Genomic DNA, 15,054 nt, shown 5'->3' on the forward strand with positions numbered 1-15,054 from the left:
TACAGGAGCATCACAACTGTGGAGATGACGAGTCAGTGTCGCCAACTTCATCTCTTAAGCCGAAAACAAAGAAAGTGCTTGTTTATCAATAAATTATTAAATGTGACCCTGGACCACAAAACCAGTCTGAAGTCGCTGGGGTATATTTGTAGCAATAGCCAAAAATACATTGTGTGGGTCAAAATTATTGATTTTTCTTTTATGCCAAAAATCATTAGGAAATTAAAGTAAAGATCATGTTCTGTGAAGATTTTTTTGTAAAAGTCCTACTATAAATATATCAAAATGTAATTTTTGATTAGTAATATGCATTAAGAACTTAATTTGGAGAACTTTAAAGGTGATTTTTCTCAGTATTTAGATATTTTGCACCCTCAGATTCCAGATTTTCACATAGATGTATCTTGGCCAAATATTGTGCTATCCTAACAAACCATATATCAATATAAAGCTTATTTATTGAGCTTTCATGTGATGTATACATCTCAGTTTTGTCAAATTTAACTTTATGACTGGTTTTGTGGTCCAGAGTCACAAATCGTTAATGCAGTTTCCTTGCTGTTTTCCCTGACACATTCTTATTATTATATCTGCTGGTTCACCGTGACAAGTTTTTTTTTTACGTGCTCTTGAGCGCTTATTAGGCTTATTAAAGGCTCATTACTATGATTTATATGGTATATTAATAAACGTGTGACTAATAGTCGACTAATGCTTAATATGACTGACTACTAATCTTTAGTCGAGAGCAGCCCTAGATTATAATAATAAGGTGATTATAAAAATTGCCCTAACAAATGTAAAAAATGATTTCCAGGGGCCAATATTTTTGACCCTGATCTATAATGTTAAAATAATTCAGATGTCAGGAAGTAGAACATTCTACTTACTACTTACTAGTTGACACTTATTTTATAACATTCCTTATTTAAGCTGCTCCAACAGGAAAGTACACTGAGAGAGCGAGGCGAAACGGCAGTGAGACATGACGCAGACTGGACTCCAACTCGGATCAACTGCACAATCAACACCTTAATCCATTATCAAAGTAGTTTTTAGTTGCAGCCTTATCCCAAATCCCCAGCTCCGCAAGGAGAATGTGACGCACTCGAATTGAACGGCTACTTCCTGTTTTGCCCTCTGCCTCGCGAAGTCATTTAGCAACCGATTAAGCCGTATCATGGCTTTGGTCGTAGCTGTTGGGCTTGGTTAGATAATGCATTTTTTTTTTCTGTTCAAAGCCCAGATATGGCATCATGACTCATGTGAGCGGTCTGGCCATCGGAGCCTCCCTGGGAGAGCGAGTAGGTGTAAGTTAATCAGGAACACAGCATGAAGTGTTGTGGTTTGCCATGAAGTCAGACAACTACAAAGGGAGGAGAGACCGAAGGCTGCGCCAACTGGGATCACACGCCGCCGAAGCCCGCTGCCATTTTTAGCTCCGACATCACAAGTGCCACAGGCCCCCTTGTCCCTTTAATTGTTTCGGCTAATTAAACCATCCGGCAGCCCTCCTCCTTTTCCTCCAAATGACATGTGGTTCTCCGTGCTGATCTGTAAGGGAGCTTTAGGGCCTGGCCGAGGCAGAGCAGCGCCACTTCCTCCTTGAAATTTAATTTGGTCCTCGTATGGGGGATGAAGGGGGGGGGTCAAAGATGTTCGTACAGATACCGCAGGCGCGGAGGCCGTCCTCCAAATTGCCTCGAAATGTTAAGTGCACTTTAACAGGAGCTCTCAGCCCTATGACAAGGCATCTGTTGTATGTTTTTTTTTTTTTTTTTTTTTTTTTTTTTGTGTGTGTGTGTGTCCATATAAGAAAGCTCTTGCACGTCTCTAGTTTGTAGAGAGGGAACTTTGTCTCGGGTTGTAATAGTAGTGCTATGTAGCTTTCATTCTCGGAGAAGCCCACAGCTAGTTGACCTGTGGCTGAAAAACAAGTCCCTGGTGGATAGTGTTTCATTGCTCTGCAGGCCTGTAGCTGGTGATCCGTGTCTAGAACGGGGCTTTTCCTTTTCCCTTCCCTCCACAGTGGGACCAATGAACAGAGGAGCTTTCAACACGCTCTGATTCTTGCTCTTATGTTTAATGAGAATCTGCAAGTTCACTATATGAGAACTTGTTGGAAATTGCTGTGAAAACAGTGTCTGACCTTGACAAATTCTATCATGTGACTTTGTGTTTTCATGTGGAGATCATAGCTGTCCTTCAGGCATGTGAACATTGTTTTTGTTTGTTTTTCTGTTTACAGGTACCTCAATGCTATTCAGACCATGTGCCCACACATACTGCGCTACCTGACCACAGCCGTCATCACTAACAAGGACGTCCGCAAGCGTAGGCAGGTGTTAAAGGATCTGGTGAAAGTCATCCAGCAGGTAACAAGCAGGACTTGGTTCTTTCATATGTCCTGTATATTTTTATAGCAGTAGCCGACAATACATTGTATAGGTCAAAATTATCACTTTTTCTTTTATGCCAAAAATAATTAGGATATTAAGTAAAGATCATGTTCCATGAAGATATTTTGTACATTTCTTACCATAAATATATCAAAACATAATTTTTGATTAGTAATATGCATTGCTAAGAGCTTTAAACGCAGTTTTCTCAGTATTTAGATTTTTTTGCACTCTCAGATTCAGATTTAAAATGGTTGTATCTCGGCCAAATATTGTCCTACCCTAACAAACCATATATAAGTGGAAAGCTTATTTAAAAATTGACCATTTATGACTGGTTTTGTGATCCAGATTCACATATTAAAACATTTATACTAGTAAATGAATAAAGTTCATATGTTTAGTTAATATAATTAATTCACTTTATTTTTATATTAATGAATTACTGCATTAGATATTTCTTTTGTTTCTATGTAGTCATTTTTTTATTATTTTTATTTAGTTTTACAAACACAGTAAATGGTGCGTTTCCATACATACATGCAAATATATTACTTTTTGAAACATTGAATGGTTTGTACTAGTTCATTTTTTATACTAGTTAAATTTTGAATGTTTAATTCACATATAATTTAATTCATATATTATATTATATTATATACTTCCATTCATTACTTTTCCATTTATTATCTTTCATATTATTTAGCATTTATTAATATATTATTTAGCATTTTCCATATATTAGTAATTTTTCAAATGAAATTTTAATAGAAAAATTTTATAGGTTTATTGGGTATTTGTTCTTTTTTAGACCAAAAGTATTCATAGACATAAATTTAGAAAGTCATATGTGACCCTGGACCACAAAACCAGTCGTAAGGTTAAATTTTACAAAACTGAGATGTAAATAAGCTTTCTATTGATGTATGGTTTGTTAGGATAGGACAATATTTGGCCGAGATACATCTATTTGAAAATCAGGAATCTGAGGGTGAAAAAAAAAAAATCAAAATCCTGAGAAAATCACCTTTAAAGTTCTCCAAATTAGGTTCTTATCAATGCATATTACTAATCAAAAATAACATTTTGATACATTTAAAGTAGGAATTTTACAAAAAATCTTCATGGAACATGATCTTTACATAATTTCCTAATGATTTTTGGCATAAAAGAAAAATCAATAATTTTGACCCATGCAATGTATTTTTGGCTATTGCTACAAACATACCCCAGCGACTTAAGACTGGTTTTGTGGTCCAGGGTCACATATTACTTTTTTGATGCACGTCTAGGAATTCTTTCTTTTTGTGTATATTATATTATTTTCCCATTTATTATTTGTAATTTAATGAATATATTATTTATCATTGTCCATATATTGGTCATTTTGCAAAATTATTTTTTAATATAAAAAATGTAATGGATTGATCAAACATTTGTTCTTTTCAGACCACAATTATTCATAGACATAAATTTAGAAAGTCATTACTTTTTGATGCACATCTAGGAATTCTTTCTTTCTGTATACATTTATCTATTCTATTCTATTCTATTATGTCCGGACCAAAAAAAAATCAGACCAAATTTATTTTTAAATCTGCATGAAAATATGTGGATGCAGGCCAGTTTTTCTTAAAGTTTTGCTATTAAAAATTCTCATACATGTGTGCCATGCTGAAAACAGTTTAAAAGATTTTTCAGTCATTCTACACTGTGTATAATATCAAGTTGATTAAATGATAAGCCTTTATCCTTTTATTTCAGTACCAGTAATGTTATTGGTCAGGAGGTGCTCTATTTTACAACTGTTTATTTTTCTGTTTGTCTTTCTGCTGTCATCCACACTGGCCTTGCGTCTACTGAAAGATGTTTTCAATGGGAGATTACCCACACCAGACCAAACAACACTTTCTCTCTCTTGTGTTAAAAAAAGAATGTTTTTATTTGAATTTAATACATCCAGCACATTGCAGGGAATCTTCTGCCTCACTGCGTCTGTGGAAATGAATGAATGAAGAAGCGGTGTGTATTGGCCTGACTATAAAAGCGCTGTTTATCTATGTGCCTCCTCAGGCCGTGTGAGTCTTGAACCCATTATATTTGATGAATGGTGCTGGACAGTCGGATTGTAGTGTTCCGATGTCTCCGTGTCCAACAACAGTAGCTTCTTCAGAGATCAATGACACTGAAATTCAAATAAGCGTGTCCCCGCAGCCTTTGCGTAATCACTTAAACATGTGTCCTGAGGTGCTCACCATACTCCCAAGCACAAGTTTCCTCTCTCATGGTTACTTAAGCATCTGTGGTATTTAGATCCAGGGAAGACCCAGAGACTATCACGTATCCAAATCAGACTCATCCCATCAGCTCCTCTGCTAAAGGGACTGTTCTAAGTCATTTAGCTTAGGGCTGTTTGCAGACATGGCACATTAGGCAAAGGATTTGCTCATTATTATATACAGACAGGCTGTTAAAAGAATAGTTTACCCAAAAATTAAAGTTCTCTGATCATTTGCTCACCTTTATATTGTTTTGTATCAAGTTTTTATTTCTACAGTGTAACATAAAAGAAGATCTCTATGTAAAGGCTGTTGTTTTCAATATGTGACACTGGACCACAAAACCAGTCTTAAGTAACGGGTATATTTGTAGCAATAGCCAAACATACATTGTATGGGTCAAAATTAACATTAGGATATTAAGTAAAGATCATGTTCCATTAAGATATTTTGTAAATTTCCTACCATAAATATATCAAAACGTAATTTTAAATTAGTAATATGCATTGCTAAGAACTTCATTTGGACAACTTTAAAGGTGATTTTCTCAATATTTTTATTTTTTGCACCCTCAGATTACAGATTTTCAAATAGCTCGGCCAAATATTGTCATAACAAACCACACATCAATGGAAAGCTTATTTATTCAGCTTTCAGATGATAAGTCTCAAAAATGAACCTTATGACTGGTTTTGTGGTCCAGTCACATATACAGAAAAAGTGAATTGTTCAGGCTAACTGTTTCAGTCAAAGCTGAAAATGTAATTTATTTGACACTTTTTAACATTTTACTTAAATTGCAATAAAATGATAAATAAAGTGGCAATACGTTTATTTTAATAGCTTAACCAAATGTTCTTTTCAGACTAAAATTATTCATAAACATAAATTTAGAAAGTTATATTACTTTTTTGAGGCACAACTTTCTTTCTGTATTTATTGATTTAGTGTTTCTGTCCAGCATTTTTATGTAAAATCACAAAATCTGTATAAAAATATGGGGATGAAACGCCAGGCTGCCGTCAAGTACAAAAAACTTAGTAGTTTTTAAAATGATTTATTAAATGGAAAGTTATGTAATTTATTTTTGAAAGCAGTGAAATGTTTATACTAATACAATTAATATATATTTCTGAAATAATATGGCGAATTCACATTTTTTTAAATTTATAAAATAATATTATTTATATTACCTTCATTATTTCTTCTTTTATTTCCATGTGTTAGTCTCTTTTAAATGATTTTTAATTAATTTTACAAACATCTTGGTGTTTCTGTCCAGAATTTTAATGTCAAGTCGCAAAATCTGCATGAAAATATGTGGATGAAAACCTAGGCTTCTGTCAAGTACAGAAAAAATGCCATAAAATGAGTCCATATGACTTGGCGCACTTTTTTCCAAATCTTCTTAAGGAAGTTTTACTATTAAAAATCGTTCTCATTAAATCGGGCCATATATGTTACATACTGTAAGCAAATTAACAGTCATCTTGTGCCAATTAAGAAAATAGCGACAGCCATGTTTGTAACCACAAGATGAAAGCAGCAGTAATTTTGTGCTTGAACAGCCGATATCAGTTCTGCATGTAATGTGAAATTTTATTTGTTAATAAATAGTACATTTACAGTGAGAAACACAACCCATTTTAAGAACCAACAGAGTAGGTGAAAAGTATATTTAATCTGTGTGTGAGCTTTCCCTTAAATTGCATTGTTTTTTCTTTTATTGTCTTTTTTTAGGAGTCATACACCTACAAAGATCCCATCACAGAGTTTGTGGAGTGTCTCTATGTGAACTTTGACTTTGACAGTGCTCAGAAGAAGCTGAGGGAGTGCGAGGCGGTAAGTTCCAGCTGTCTTTTCCTGTTACCTTTTTATTAGCTTGTTTCTCAGCATGTCCTTAAAAGCATGGCACACCCTCCTCTTTATAGGGACTTTGCAGATTGATTGTATCTTTTGTCATGGTCCTGTTTTTCCGAAAGCGTAAGATTCATAACGCTTCATAACAGGTTCCATTAGCGAAAGCGTTTGAAGAGACTATCCTTCTCCTAAGACGTTGAGCTCATCCTTCACTACTTGTCTGGCCACAAAAAGCCTTTAGCTTTGTAATTTATGCAGATGATGCTTCAATTTCCCTAATAATGAGATGTGATGTCATCACGGCGAGTCTCCGACCTCTGATTGGTCACAAGCGTCCTCTGAACTTTCCTAGAACTGGTGATAGTCATTAGTGATGCTGTGTGTCACTTTTCTTCAGCCACAAACAGCCTGCCCTTCTGTTTTGGGCCCTGAAAGGGGTCTTAAAGCACAGCGGTCTCTGTGTGCCGCGGTGTCATGGCCAGCTGTGGAAGTGGGCCCCTGAAAGAGCCTCTGACTCACCATTTGTCATGTTTTTATGATAGCCGGTAATTGTCAGATCAGTGGGATGGTTAACAAGAAGTGCTTTTGGTGAGCAGAGGCGGGCACACGCACTGGAAAGAGCTTTCTGCGGTACAGACAAGCCAGTGATCTGTATTTTTGTTCCCGTTTATAAATGGTCTTCCATAATGGTCACTTCATCAGTTTTCACCCTTGCCCTGCTGTGTCATTCTTTCTGTTTTTACAGTGAAACTACGGGCTTATAGTGCCAGCACAGCACCGAAAAACAAAAACACAATGAGATAGAGTAATAAGCTCTGTTTCAAAGAAAAAGCTTACCTCAAAAATGAAAAATGTCCTTGTAATTGTAAATATTAGTACTTTTTTTTTTGAGAGAGAGAGAAACTCTGAAGACTTTGTTAGTTGCTTTGTTCCATGCAGTGTTTGCTGAAGCTTTTAAGCTTTGAAAAGGCCAGGGCACCATTAAAATATCATAAAAGTGGTCCATACAACTTGTGAGCTACACTACCTGTCAAAAGTTTTTGGATGGTAAGACTTTTGATGTTTATTAAAGAAGTCATTCTACTTTCCAAGCCTGCATTTATTTGTTCTAAAATACTACAAAGCAGTAATATTGTGAAATATGTTTACTATTCAGGGTTCAACACTAAGGATTTTTTCTACTGGCCCGATCGGGCCATTGGTTCAGATTTTGACTTGCCCTGCCAAAATTTTCACTGGCCCAAAAAAAAAAAAGATAATAGTTATTTCTTTGCCACATTTTAAATAATCTGTCAAAAGCCAAAAATAACTGTATATTTTCTTAAATACAATTGCCAATTTTAAAAAATTATAAATGTGATGTAACAAAATTCATGCACAACAGTATGTCCAGGTTGATGGTCCCAGATCACCAGTTAACTATACATAAATGGAGGACTCCTATTAAAGGAGTGTTGTTGCAAAGAAGAAAATTAAACAATATTAGTAAACAGTGTTATTAAGCAGAATTTGTTAAAAGTTTTGTTTTTATGGTGGTCGTCCATGATTTTTTTTTTTACCTTTGTTTTTACCTTTTCATGCTTAATTAGGCTCAGAGGTGCCATGAGTGCAATCAAATTCATAAATTCATGTTATAAAATTTTGAATACAGAGATCTGCCAGAAGGTGGCGGCAAGCGACTGATTTAATTACTGAATCATATTCATTTGATTTGTTCGAACGGATGGTTCCTTCGGGAATAAAGCAAGTGACTCTTAATGAATGGGAAATTGAATCATTTCACTAGATTCGTTTAAAAACGCACGTTCATTCATAAACGAAACACCGCTGTGTTTGAATGGAGATGCGCAGCGGCTACTTTTGACGACGAAACAGAGCAAAATCAGGCATAGTGTTATAGTCAGACAATGTAAGTAACTTAATAACTTCTTGTTTATTTAACTGTTGTATTAAATCAGTACCTCATTTACAAACTCCCACAACATTTATTAAAATTTGTCACTCATCTTAGTTTGCGATATTACAAAGCCTATTATAATCAACGGCGCTCTCTATAACTTACTGCACAATCAGTCTCTTATTTACACTCTCTCTACACTTTGTTTATGAATAGATTCGTGAGAAATGTCTGTGATACATTACTCAACGTTGCAAAAACGTGTAGAAACCTTTGAAGCTTTTTAGTCGCAAATGCGAGTTAGAAACAGACGTTTTCTTTTTAATTTGACGTTGCCGCCATGTTGCCGTCTCTTCGCTGTACTGGTTGTTACCAGGTTATGGAAAAAAAACAGTGCTTACAACATCCAATCAGATAAGAGGAACTGAAAAGCAATATGGTGTTCACGACATCACAGAGAACGTAGCATTTAAAGGCTTAAAAACACAAGCTGTTTCTCGATTCTAAGACTGTATTTGCACGAATTTGATAAACAGTTGCAGGCAAATTAAACTTTAGTTACAAGGCAGACGATCCTGTCTACTGTCCCGAGCGTCTTGCACGCTGGCCCCGGTCCATTGGGCAGTCCTTATTGTCGAGCCCTGCTATTCACAATAACTGATTTCTGTTTGAATGTATATTAAAATGTTAAAATTTATTCCTGTTATCAGAGCTACATTTTCAGCATTATTACTCCAGTCTTCAGTGTCACATGATTCTTCAGAAATCTTTCTAATATGATGTTTTGCTCTTCAAGAAACATTTTTTATTATTCTTATCAATATTTAAAACGGTACATTTTCAGGATTCTTTGATATAGATCCAAAGATCAGCATTATGTAACATTATACACTATACCATTCAAAAGATTTCTTTTTGGGAAAGAAATTATAAAAGTTAATACTTTTTTTTTTTTTTTTTTTAGTAAGAACTCTAAATTGTCAAAATCAAAAGTGATGATAAAGACATTTATAATGTTACAAAAGATAAAGACATTGTTAATGTTTCAGATAAATGCAGTTCTTCTGAACCTTCTATTCATCAAAGAAACCTAAAAAAAATTCTACTTAGCTGTTTTCAACATAATAATAATAAAAATGTTTTATGAGCAGCAAATCAGAATGTTGGAATTATTTCTGAAGGATCATGTGATTGGAGTAATGATGCTAAAAAAATAGCTTTGAAATCACAAGAAAAAAATACATTTTAAAATATATTCAAATAGAAAACCGTTATTTTGAATAGTAAAAATATTTCAAAATTTTACTGTTTATGCTGTACTTCGGATCAAATAAATGCATGCTTGGTGAGCAGAAGAGACATTAAAAATCTTACTGTTCAAAAACTTTTGACTGGGAGTTTATATTCTGTATGTTTTGCATTTTTTTAGATGAGGAGCTAAATGAAATTTGTGTCTGTAATGTGAGCTGTTGGAGTCATCACTTTAAATGCAATTAGATCAGAATCATGAATGAATCTTGAACTCAAATATCCAGCTCAAAAGAACGATTTGCTCATTGCATCAGACATTGCTCTTTTTCTCATATATTTGGGTAAGAAGGATGGATATCAAGATTTCGTTGTATATTGCATATTTTAGTTGTACAACAATTTAAACTTTCCATTTGCTCCTCACACAAAGCTATCATATGGTTTCAGAAGGCTTGAAATATGATATGAGTCAAAAGGACCACTTTTATGCTTTTACATTGTCTTTAAATCTTAAAAGCTTCAGTCGACTCTTACCACCTTCACAATTTTTTCTTTTGTGTTCCATGCGAAAAACAAAACAAAAAACAGACATGCACATATGGGACCTAGTCATTATAATACTAAAGTTAAATAAATTACTGTATGAAACTTTTTTTTTTTTTTTTTTTTCGGGTGGTGCTCATAAAAGATTTTGGCAAAAAACTAAATTCTGAATATGCTGTATATATTAATTGTTTAAAGGTTTAAAATTCTGCCATTAATTACTCAGCACACAAATAAAGAGATTTTTGATGAGTTTTTGGACCCTCTATAGACAACAACATAACTACCTCATTCAAAGCCCAGAAAGGTGTGACATCAGTGGTTCTTAATTTTACGAAGCTACAAGAATACTTTTTGTGCTGTTTTCTTTGTCACATGAAGTATTTTAACTATGTCAACACTGCCTTTCTGGGCCTTGAACGTGGTAGTTACGTTTCTGTCTGTGGAGGGTCAGAAAGCTCATAAAGATCATAAATATCTTAATTAGTGTTCCAAAGATGAGGTCTTATGAGTTTGATGCAACATGAGGGTGAGTAATTAATGACAGAATTTTCATTTTTGGGTGAACTATCTCTTTAAAAGGGCTTTAGTAGGAGAGGATGTTTTTTTTTTCTTTACAATGCATTGCATTGTGTTAGTGCAGGAACAGTGCAAATGATTTTTGTTGCCATGCGATTACAGATATCATTGGCACAGCACTGAGATTCATTCGCCATTCTGACCCTGGAAAACATTACATTTCGACCTAAATGCGTTTGGTAAGCTGCCCCACGAACGTGCCAAATCTTAAACGGCAAAAAGTATTTTACTTTGAATAAGAAAGTCTCAGTGTGATAAAAGCCAGAAATGGCCTTGAGGCGCATTCTTGGTTGCAGTAAACACATTACATTACAAGGATTCATCCCAAGCGTAATTAGCTTGAGTGCCTTTAGCCTAGTGTGCACTTATGTCGAAGCTCATTCCTGTTCTCTAAATTATTATGAATTCAAAGACCGGTTGCACTCGCCTGCCGTTGCCTAAAATAAAACAATTCGGTTTTGTTTAGCAGCAAGCACCTCATATGTTAAATTGCAGGCTTTTTATAGGAGAATGAAATAACCCAACTTAACATTGAAATGGGAACCTTCCTAAAACGCTGACATGATTTATAAACATTTACTCCTGTGAGAGTGCCCATTTGATCAGGCCAGCTGTTTTTCATTCTAGACGTTTATCGTCAAGAAGCGGAGAGGAAAACGAGGCCCAAATCACCAGGAGTCATGTTTTTTTTGGGGGGTCTCTGCAGGTCCGACTGATCGAGTCATTTGGGAGATCTCCATTACACTTTGCATGCTCGGAGGCCAGGCTTTGTAAGGCTAGCAGTAATTAGCACACCTGCATCTGTGAGATCTCGTGAGAGCCCTCCGGCTACCGGACCTCCAGAACCAGGCGTATTCTACGGTGAGAGCTCAGCCCAGACACTGCGTAAATGGTCACTAATTAGTCCTGACCCTGATTATGAAAGCCTGAGGCATTATCGAGATCACAAGCTGCAGAAAAAGTTAAACTATGTGGCATGTGAGCATAACTGGCTAGGCTCAGATGTATGTCAGCTCTAAATGCACGCAAATTCACAGTCTGATTGAGTGGTGACTTGGAAAATCAGAGTTGCCCGTCTACAACAGCCTAAGGCTTTTCCTGTTAGACTGCGAGTCATCAGACGGTCTGCACTCAACTGCCTTTACTAGTACAAAAACAAACAGCCTCTCACCTTCAAACAAATCACTTACATTGACTGTTTCGTTGTTCAATGACTGTAATTGGGGAAAAAGAGCGAAATGTCCCAAATGAGCAATTTTTCTTTTTCTTTCGTTCGTTCTTTCTTTCTTTCCTTCTTTTTCTTTCTTTCTTTCTTTCTTTCTTTCTTTCTTTCTTTCTTTCCATCCGTCCGCCATCAGTCCTGTTCTTTCTGTTTTTCTTTCCTCTTTCATCCATCCATCATCAATCAGTCTTTCTTTCTTTCTTTCTTTCTTTCTTTCTTTCTTTCTTTCTTTCTTTCTTTCTTTCTTTCTTTCTTTCTTTCTTTCTTTCTATCCATCAGTCCTATTCTTTGTTTTTCTTGCCTTCTTTCATTAATCCATCCATCCATCAGTCCTGTTTGGTTTCTTTCTCTTTCTCTCTTCCATCCATCCATCCATCCATCCATCGGTCCTGCTTTCTTTCTTTCTTTCTTTCTTTCTTTCTTTCTTTCTTTCTTTCTTTCTTTCTTTCTTTCTTTCTTTCTTTCTTTCTTTCTTTCTTTCTTTCTCCATCCATCCATCCATCGGTCCTTCTTTCTTTCTTTCTTTCTTTCTTTCTTTCTTTCTTTCTTTCTTACTTACTTACTTACTTACTTACTTCCTTTCTTACTTTCTTTCTTTCTCCATCCATCCATCCATCCATCGGTCTTTCTTTCTTTCTTTCTTTCTTTCTTTCTTTCTTTCTTTCTTTTTCTTTTTTCTCTTTCTTTCTCTCTTTTTTTCATCATCCATCCATCATCTATCCATCTGTCCGTCTTTCTTTCTTTCTTTCTTTCTTTCTTTCTTTTTCCTCTTTCTTTCTCTTTCTTTCATCATCATCCATCCATCCATCCATCTGTCCGTCTTTCTTTCTTTGTTTCTTTCTTTCTTTCTTTCTTTCTTTCTTTTCTTTTTCTTTTTTCTCTTTCTTTCTCTCTTTTTTTCATCTATCCATCTGTCCGTCTTTCTTTCTTTCTTTCTTTCTTTCTTTCTTTCTTTCTTTCTTTTTCCTCTTTCTTTCTCTTTCTTTCATCATCATCCATCCATCCATCCATCCATCTGTCCGTCTTTCTTTCTTTCTTTCTTTCTTTCTTTCTTTCTTTCCATCCACTCATCCATCCGTCCGTCCATCTGCCATCAGTCCAGTTCTTTCTGTTTTTCTTTCCTTCTTTCATCCATCCATCATCAATCAGTCCTTTCTTTCTTTCTTTCTTTCTTTCTTTCTTTCTTTCTTTCTTTCTTTCTTTCTTTCTTCTTTTTCTTTTTTCTCTTTCTTTCTCTTTCATCATCCATCCATCTATCCATCTGTCCTTCTTTCTTTCAATCATTCTTTCTTTCTTTCTTTCTTTCTTTCTCCGTCCGTCCGTCCGTCTTACCGTCTGTCTCTCATCAGTCCTGTTTTCTTTCTTTCTTTCTTTCTTTGTCTGAACCTGATTTTTCAGTGTATGTTATTCCAGTCTTTAGTGTCACATGATTGTTTGAATAGAAAGTTCAAAATAACATTTATTAGAAATGGAAATATTTAGTAACATTCTAGAAGAATTTACTGTCACTTTTAATTGATTTAATGGTGATTTAAAATTATTTATTTATTTTTAAATCATGCTGACCCCAAACGAGATGTCTAAAATAACCTAAAATTACCCAAATACAGTACTGTTGTTTACAAGCAATCCTTTAGCATATCATCAGCACCCATGGCTCCAGAGGTTCTGCAGACCTGTGATTCAATCCAACTGGACACGGTCCTGGATCTGTAGAGACTGACCGCATAAGTGTTCTGGGATTTTCTTCAAGCTGTGGATCATCACATTGCTTACTTTGCATCATGATTACCTTATCATGCTTATCCAGTCAGCTTTTGTAATTTTTCCTTCTTCAGTTGATCCATCTCAGCAGAGAGGGGCCATTTGCACAATGGTTTGGGCTCGTAATGTCTATGCCATGCATAAAACATAGACACAACCTTATATAGCCCTGTTTTCAGTCTACAGAAGACTGAAAAAACAAAAAGCTGCACTTTAAGATTCCAGTAAGTTAAGCTGAAATTTACATTTTTTTTGTACCACTTTGAAATTGTCGTAGCCTTGTTCTCTTCCCCTCTTACCTCGACAGTAATTATAGCACTTAACCAAACTGTTATCAGCTTAAGATAAGACATTGTCAATGATGAAATGTGTGTTGGCTGATAGGGCCGTGGCCGTGTAGTTGAGATTTCTTCAAGCAGAACTGCGGCGATAGTAGCTTCCAAAGCCTAAGCAAACAAAGCGGGGGCTGTGAGCGCAGACGTGCACGCGAAGACGCGGGACTGCATGTGAACCGTGCAGGGACAGCGGGGGCTCGCACATGTCTTCAGCTGTGTGGAATGCACTGACTATTTGCGTTTTGACTGCTAGGTAAAGCACACCAGATCTCTGCAGGATGTGGAGGTTAGTATGCGGTGATCAGAACTCGGCTGCTTCGTGCGCCTGAGATTGATAGTAGACGGTAGTTGAGACGTTTGAAAGCAGTGGCACTGTAAATTGGTTCCACCACGCAGCCCGGTGGACCCTGCGGCAACGGGCAAGACAAACGGTGATAAGTCACAGCCACTGCGGTGAATTTGGTGGCTGGCTCTGTTCCTGCCCTGTTTCATGTGGGGGCTGTGGAATTCCAAGATCTGCGGTTAGTTTAGAGTGCTAAGAATGACCCCAATTTTTTTTTTTTTTTTTTTTTTTTTGTGCTTCCAGATACTGGTTTTCTCCTGTGAGGATAGCATTAAACACATCGTGTATGTGTTAGCTGTAGGCCTCTTGCATTCATTTCCATGATTTGTTATAATTCTATTTTAATTTGTCTTGCTTTTGGCTTTTTTCCCATTCCGTTATTCCCCAACCAGGTGCTATTACAGAGACCTCAGGATGAAGTGGAACTGTTTTTATTTCAGTTCTGAGTTTATATAAACTTCCTGTTCTGCTCATTGTCCAGTTTAGCCACAGAGTTTTCTGTGTTCCAGCAAAGGTTGTGAATGAACGCTGCTCGTAAAACATGTGACAATAAGCGCATTTACATGTTTATGAAGAAGCTAA

General features: G+C 35.8%; 1 protein-coding gene across 1 annotated transcript in view; it reads left to right on the forward strand.

Annotated features, from left to right (window-relative positions):
* eif3ea (eukaryotic translation initiation factor 3, subunit E, a) overlaps window positions 1–15,054 on the forward strand; it is a 64,009-nt gene that overhangs the window by 34,560 nt on the left and 14,395 nt on the right. The window contains exons 8-9 of the mRNA XM_073846801.1: window positions 2,249–2,375; window positions 6,419–6,520. Coding sequence (XP_073702902.1) covers window positions 2,249–2,375; window positions 6,419–6,520 — 229 coding nt within the window. The remainder of the gene's footprint in view (window positions 1–2,248; window positions 2,376–6,418; window positions 6,521–15,054) is intronic.

The sequence above is a fragment of the Garra rufa genome, chromosome 9 (assembly GCF_049309525.1).
Source record: "Garra rufa chromosome 9, GarRuf1.0, whole genome shotgun sequence".
Lineage (NCBI taxonomy): Eukaryota > Metazoa > Chordata > Actinopteri > Cypriniformes > Cyprinidae > Garra > Garra rufa.